General features: G+C 42.1%; 1 protein-coding gene across 2 annotated transcripts in view; it reads left to right on the top strand.

Moving 5' to 3' along the window:
• LOC137891440 (dolichyl-diphosphooligosaccharide--protein glycosyltransferase subunit STT3B) overlaps nt 1-7,725 on the top strand; it is a 60,534-nt gene that overhangs the window by 25,939 nt on the left and 26,870 nt on the right. For both annotated transcript variants that reach the window (XM_068736036.1, XM_068736037.1), the window contains exons 3-5: nt 3,073-3,360; nt 5,147-5,212; nt 6,811-6,910. In XM_068736036.1, coding sequence (XP_068592137.1) covers nt 3,073-3,360; nt 5,147-5,212; nt 6,811-6,910 — 454 coding nt within the window. The remainder of the gene's footprint in view (nt 1-3,072; nt 3,361-5,146; nt 5,213-6,810; nt 6,911-7,725) is intronic.

Genomic DNA, 7,725 nt, shown 5'->3' with positions numbered 1-7,725 from the left:
GTGTGTGTGTGTGTGTGTGTGTGTGTGTGTGTGTGTGTGTGTGTGTGTGTGTGTGTGTGTGTGTGTGTGTGTGTGTGTGTGTGTGTGTGTGTGTGTGTGTGTGTGTGTGTGTGTGTGTTGGGAGGCTGGGGACTGATTGTGCACATGTGTGTAGTACCTTCTTCTTCAGCCCCATCCTTTCCCTTGTCCTTATTCCTCATGAGTCACATTACCGTGACGGATACTCAGTCAACCTCTTAAACCCGCTCTCAGCTACGCGTCTCACACACTCCGTAAGCGTGTAGCTGGCTGGTCAAACGGCTCCTGGGGGAGGCAGGGAGTTAGCGGGGAGCACTAGCACAACACACAAAGCAGATTTGTCTCCATAATAGCCAGAGGACGGACGGACCGGGGTCGCTTTTAACACGTCATTACACCTCCAACTCATCTCTGAATGCTGATCTCCTCCTCCTCTATTTGCAGCGCTGCATGTGATCTCTCTATTTGGGGTTGATGAAGGGAGAACTATCGCGGGCTAATCTGTTCATCATATTACTTACGTTTCACATTAGCTGACGAAACAACAGCTTTTAGTACGTTGTTTTCACTGCAATATATAGGTCCTTCACCTCTCTCTAAGGAAACGGCCGAACCATGGTTAGAAGTAGAGAGAACTCAAAAATGTAACGCAGCTAAAATGCCATAAATCCTAAAAATAAAATAGAAATAAAAACGCAAGTTAATTTTCTTTGATCATTTATTTTACAACAATTGGAAAACGATGCATTCGTTAAATACAGCATTTTCCAAGTACTACCAAGTATTACCAATGTCAAAAAAAAAACTGAGGCTACACGTGCTAAGATTATTGAATTATTTACATTTTTATAACCTATACTTATAGCGTCACAATTTTAATCTTCGTTTTGGCTGTCTTCTCTGACGGAAGCATTCGTCACACATGATGTGTTCAAGGACCTTCAGAAAGCTGAATATCTCACGATTATTTTGGCGATCGTTTAAAGAAAACATGCTTTTCAATCTTTCGCCGCTGTCCACCAAGGAGAGGGTGAGAAGAGGGAAAGAGGTGCTGAGCCAAACTCCACCTTAAAGGTCAGCCCACCTTAAGTGTGGACCATAGTTGTAGCTAACTTCGGGACTAACCTCCCCCCCACCAGTCAATCACAATCGATCAGTATTTACACTCCTACTCTAAAGCAACCCTTTTGCATCACGTGTCACTGGAACAACATAAAGGACAAAAACAATACTCTACTTAAGAAGCTAAATTATTATGCCAGTACCTGTTTATTAAGATATTGTATTGAACATGTCTTTGCAGTCACTGTTCATACAACAGCAGTATTTAGTTAACAGATGCAAACCATAGAGGGGAATGTAAGTTGAAGCTGACAGGTAGAGTAAACAGTAATAGTTTTAAATAGCTGCTGGGAATCATTTGTACATGATTAAATCTAATATAATTTTCACATTTTTCTTTTGTTTTAGTATTTCGGAGTCAGCAATAATTTAACATGAAGCACCAAACTGCAAACAATAGGTGAAGTTTCCATTCCTTGCTTTGATTGGGACTCTCTGTAGCTTTGTTCGCCTCTGCTCTGCTGTCGTTCTCAATATGAAGAAAACTCGAATATGCTTTTTTTTTCTTCAAAGATTGTTTAGTGCGCTGGAAATTCAGTAACATTTGCTGTCATCAGAACTTTGGTTTTCTTTTTTGGTTTGGTGATGATGCTGGCTGGTAAAAGCCCATCTTCAGAGTCCCTGGACAGAATTCCTCATTCAAACTGTAAATGATGTCGGCCACGGCAGTGAAATGATGCTTAAAACCTCTTAAACCCGAGCAGACCCTTTTTTAGGGTCCTGTGGGGGGGGTGCGGAGAAAGTTTAGCATTTAGCGTGAATAAGAATGCACTTATAAATAACGAATATAATGATATCGCATACCTGGTTAAACTGCAGAGCCTGAGCTACAAGGTCCTGTAAGCCGTTTGTACACACTCCAAACACAACTCAATAACTAACTAAAGTTATTACCAAATATCAAAATCCATATATCACCACCTAGGCAACACACTCGTCAAATTTATGGCTCTAGCTCTGTGCTAACTAGCTCTGTGCTAACTCAAACAACGGCAGCAACCTGAGGATTACAGACATATGACTCATATTCCGCTACAACAAATCATCACAGAGTTATGATCAAAACAACACCAGCAAAGCAAACCACAATATCGATTATGATCAAAAATGTTTTGAGAAAACAAAGCCTTTTTCCCAGCTAATCCTTATTCAAATCTGTTCAGCGGAAATCCTGTGTCACACTCAGTTTTTTTGGAACGTGTAGGAGGCTGTACTGACCAGATATCATGATTTGACTTTCAGCAAATCGGATTTTACGCTTCACGATGGACGGCACTTTTTTGATTCTGATTGGCTAACAGTGGTATCAATCTTACCCCTTGTGGATTAACTCAATTCTATTGGCCCTAATGCGTCGAAGGAGGTGTCAATGACTAAAATCGTCCAAAGGGGGGCTGAGATACAGCGGGGGAAGAGCTGGAATCAAAAAAATAATCGAATGAACACAGAGGATTCTAGCCTTCAAATAAAGCCAAAACTGCTGTATTTGGATGTATTGAACACCATTAGCGATGTATACAATTGAATTATATAGTTTGGTACATGACAAAATAGCACACATTGTGCAAAATGTGTAAATGTTTAAATTTTGGAGACCTCGCCTGAAATCTCTGTACTAAAACCTCTCTAATTTTGTTGTGCTTCACTTTATCAATGTCAAAATTTGCAGAGCGAATGTTCACACATTGTGCTATGATCTGTGAGAGGTTTAAACCTTCAAGCTACATCATTCCTAAGAAATAATTATCCTGAAAGTGCTTTTTTTTTAAGGCAAATCTGAAAATTTTCAATTTGTGCTGTGTGCCATCTTCATTTACTCTTAACCAGTAACATATATACTGATATTTACACATCTGAACAAATCTCACAAAATTATTAAAATACAGTTTGTAGTTGCAGAAATATACTCTTTTTACCCACCCACCCACCCAGGTGTATCCAGGCCTGATGGTCACGGCAGGCCTCATCCACTACGTGCTCAACCTGCTCAACGTCACCGTCCACATCCGGGACGTGTGCGTTTTCCTGGCGCCGGTGTTCAGCGGCCTGACCTCCATCTCCACCTTCCTGCTCACCAGGGAGCTGTGGAACCAGGGGGCAGGGCTGCTGGCCGCCTGCTTCATCGCCATCGTCCCCGGCTACATCTCCCGCTCCGTGGCCGGCTCCTTCGACAACGAGGGCATCGCCATCTTCGCCCTGCAGTTCACCTACTACCTCTGGGTACGCCCTATACATACTGTATTAGTTATGAATCAAAAAACATGAATCCAATCGTTCAGTATGTTAGCATGTTGTTCACTACTGAGCCTGTTTGTAACTGGTACAGACAGCATTATGTTCACTTCATCTGTCTCTTCTCCACTCCATGTGGTGACAACACAAAGTTGCTTAAAGTTGAGATACAAGTTAACTGCGTTTGGGCAGATATTTATTTAGTGGCGGCACTAAGAATTAAGTATCAGATCCAAAGAACTGCAACTGATAGGATGTCCACTCTAGCACGATACTAATCTTTTTGTAAAGGCAGATTTTGAGGAGAATCTAAATTGTATACAATGACATGTTATGGCTGTGCCATATGACGATATTAACAATGACTCAAATGAAATGTGTAACATGAAAGTAATAGTGAGTTAGTAGCAACAAGTAATTTTCAGTCCACACAGAAGCTGCATTAGTGTTGCTAGGTGTAATGAACTTTGTTTTTAACAGGGATTTAAGAAATATGCACCATTTAGCCTAAGTCAGCTTTAGTTGCTTTGTTTTTTTTTTTACAGCTCAGATAAATCCACTGTACATTACCTGCCCAGCCCCAAATGGCAGACAGAGTTAGCAACTTGCTGGTGAATTATTATTATTATCATCATTGTGGATTATCTAGCAGCTATAGAGACAGATTGTTTTGGTGGAGACCAAACCAGAGCAAAAGGGAGAGTGAATGTTTGACTTTCATCAGAGGAGCCAAAACATAACGGGCTGCTTTGTATGTGCTCGATGGCAACTGTTTGCTACCATGTTGGCCATAGCAATGATAATGTTCCAGATGTTGTGTTTTCAGCTTGTTTCACTGCCAAGTAGCTAACAACATCTGTTAATTCAGATTTAATATGAAACATAATTGATTTTTACTGTAGCAAGTATGAAGTTAAACCTCCATGTAAAACTAGATGGAGGCAATGGTAGGAGAAAAAGCCTTGATAGCATTATCCTCGTTCAATCGTGTGATCTTGTAAAGCTAAGTGTTCATTTAAGATGTTTCTTAATGTTAGCAGCAGCTAATCCAACTAGCAAATGCATCTCATTATCAACATTCTACACAAGAGGTTCCAGTGTCTCAATCGTGATGCATATTAAAGTAGGTAGGACATTGTACGTGTTTGTGATTTATACACGTATTACACGTACACAGATGTGACCTTCCTCTATCCGCTTCTACTCATTTATTCATCCCACTGGTCCTCAGTGGTTTGTGCATGTGGCTATAATGGCTAATGTTCTTAAAGGACTAGCATAACCTGATTTACATTAACATTAAGCCTCATTTCTATAGAGGGTAATAAATCACTCTGAATAAATCACACAGGACAGAATGAGTATAATAATAGTCTCTAGTGATTGCATCCATACCCATTCTTTTCCCTACCCCAGCTCCCCTTTATCCCTCGTTTCCTTCAATCCACCACATCTCCAATGATCCAATCTCCTCCAGCCAGTAACAGCGACTCCCACCTGGGCCTTCGTTAAGTCGGGCCTTGTTAAGCCCTCGTTAGCTCCCCTTGCACAAGGTAAAGCTGTGTACGACGCGGCTCTCCGCTTTGTGCAGGTCGTTAACGAGGGAAACATGATGAATAATTCAAACAGTTGTGTCGGGTGAGCAGCAAAGGAGCCAATGCTCAAGGCAAAGAAGTGAACGGAGTATAAGTAGCTTAGTGTAAGCATATTGATGTAAATTAGACTCTGTGTGCGAGTGTGTGTGTTGGTTAACGCTCTCCTATGTGAACTACAGGTGAAGTCGGTGAAGACGGGATCTGTCTTCTGGTCCATCGGATGCTGCCTCTCCTACTTCTACATGGTGAGAATACACTAAAACCTCCATAATGTTTACGTTCATGACATGCAATACATGGAAATATCTTCAATATCTCCCTTTGTGTTTGTCAAATTGGTGCCAGAACAAACGGCAGGGTTTCTCTGCCTTTTATAACTTGGACATTGTGCATTTTTGTGAACAGAGCCCGAGAGTCCAACTTATTTTTTTGTTTTGTGTTTGCATAGAATATAAAAAAAATGTAATTCTAATGTCTGGGTATTGTTAAGAATTAAAGTTCTGGGACAATATATCGTCTCAATAAAAGTAATTATTGTGACAGGCCTACCACATTCATGTCCTAATCTGACACTTTAAACCTAACCCAAATGCAGAATGGAAATCTGAGTCATAAACTCGAGGGACAGCACTGTGTAAATCACGCACTGACTCTTAAACACAGAAGCACCCAAGAAACTGTGCCACTCACAGATGGCCATCAAACTGTTTGCCTCACGTCACCGAGAGCAAATTTCCTCAGACAAATAACCCCCAAAAAACGAACAATTGGAGAACCCTTTTCTTTACCCACCAATCATTCAGCCAGACTGTGATGAATCTGCGATGAGTCATTTGAATGCCTTGTGCTGTAAGCTGCGACGCCTTTTGTCTGCCAGCTGATCACTGACCGGGGAGTTACGTGACACTTAGAGACAGTGAGCACAAAGATTGAAAAAGGTGTGCTCGTGCGTGCGCGTGTGTGTGTGTTTTTGAGGGACTGGGGACTGACAACATAATCTGAATAGCAGTCTTAACGCTGTAGCTCATAGTGATTTCACAGCTCTCAGGTGGGCTGTGCGGCTTTGCACCCTCCCTCTTGTTGCAACCTGTCTCATTATAGAAGTTTGTGCGTGTTGTTGCGAATAAGAGAGGGAACACAGCCACCCTTCAGTTCCCAGACTACAGGGACTCATGGGCTGGGCACAATACTGATTATGTACTGCGGCTGAATGTGCCGCACGGATTCAGCAGATTATGACAAGACGCAGTAAACTAACTGTGTGTACATGACTTGGATTTGTGCACTCATACGTCTGTGTGCAGGTGAGCGTGTGTGTGTGCATGCCCTAGACTGTGTATATAAGAAGGTGATGTAGTCATCGCGACGTCACGAATTGGTTTGTGGTGTGAACGGAAGTGACCCTATTTGGACGTTGGATTAATGCCGTGTACACCTCTGGTTGCTAGGTAGCCACGCGCTTAAGCATACTCTGCTTTATGGTCTATTTGACTCTAAATGGACCATAATTTACTAAATAAACATCATTCTGTATTGAAGAAGACTTGAAACTAGATATTGAGACCGTAAACTCATGTTTACAGTGTTTACTGAGGGAATAAATCAAGTGAGAAGTAGAGTCATTTTCTCATAGACTCCTCATACAACCAGAGGAGTCGCCTCCTGCTGGCCACTAGAGACAATGCTAATTTTAAGACACTATCGCACTGACTTCACTCTTCAGAACCAGAGGTTGCCACCTGGTGCATACATATATTACAAATTGTTACACCTGTTCATTAACGACAACTATTGCCAAAGTTCCAGCTAACTTGAAAATGCTCTCATTTTGTTTGTCCCACAGGTTTCAGCTTGGGGCGGTTACGTGTTCATCATCAACCTTATTCCCCTTCATGTATTTGTCCTGCTTCTCATGCAGCGCTTCAGTAGGAGGGTCTACATAGGTGAGATGCAACACACACACACACACACACACACACACACACCTTTTTGTGGACATGAATTCAAGGACATAAACAGAAGACTTGAGGGGGGACAACAATTCTGCTCATTTGACATTCAGTGTAGCATATCCAGGATAAACAGCCAACTTAAATGGCAGCAGCTACACACACGCACTCCGTGTGTGTTTTTCTCTACTTTGAAAAGACACAAAGCCACGCACAGTCATGCAGGGGGCACTGACAACAGAGTAGCTTGTTATTCTTTGTCATGTCTGCACTGTACATACACTTACTGATAATGAATAGCAATCTACCAGCTGCCGATGTTGTGTCTGTAATGAGTCAGATATCAGGTTTACACAAACCGCCCAGGAGAGGAAAAGAGAGGCGAAGGGATAAAAGTAAAAGAGACGCACACTCTGAACTCGCCTTCACCGATCACAAATTTAGTCCTGGCCCAGGGCTCACCGCTCCCCACTGATGCTGCAACACCAAACTATTGTTTCAGATCTAAACCGATAACCACACACGTATCGTACCAGATCATAATCCCTTGAAAATAACGACACATCAAGGCAGTAAAAAGTCCACAACCGGGCAAGGTTAGATTGGCAAGAAAGCTGTGAGATGTGGAAGCAAAGGACTGCTAGAACTTTGGTACAGAGGAGGAAGTCGAGAGAGGGACATGAGACAGGGTGACCCGTGGATTCTTCGTTATCAAATAGGATTATTGGCGAAATTAATAATTTAGCATCGAGCTGACTTTTCCCATCTCTCCCCCTGCCTCCCTTTTGAAGACCAGCACAGAGCACTCT

Source organism: Cebidichthys violaceus, unplaced genomic scaffold (assembly GCF_023349555.1).
Source record: "Cebidichthys violaceus isolate CVI_PGR_0920_01 unplaced genomic scaffold, fCebVio1.0.p SCAF_7, whole genome shotgun sequence".
Taxonomy (NCBI): domain Eukaryota; kingdom Metazoa; phylum Chordata; class Actinopteri; order Perciformes; family Stichaeidae; genus Cebidichthys; species Cebidichthys violaceus.
This window is presented reverse-complemented; position numbering and strand designations above follow the sequence as displayed.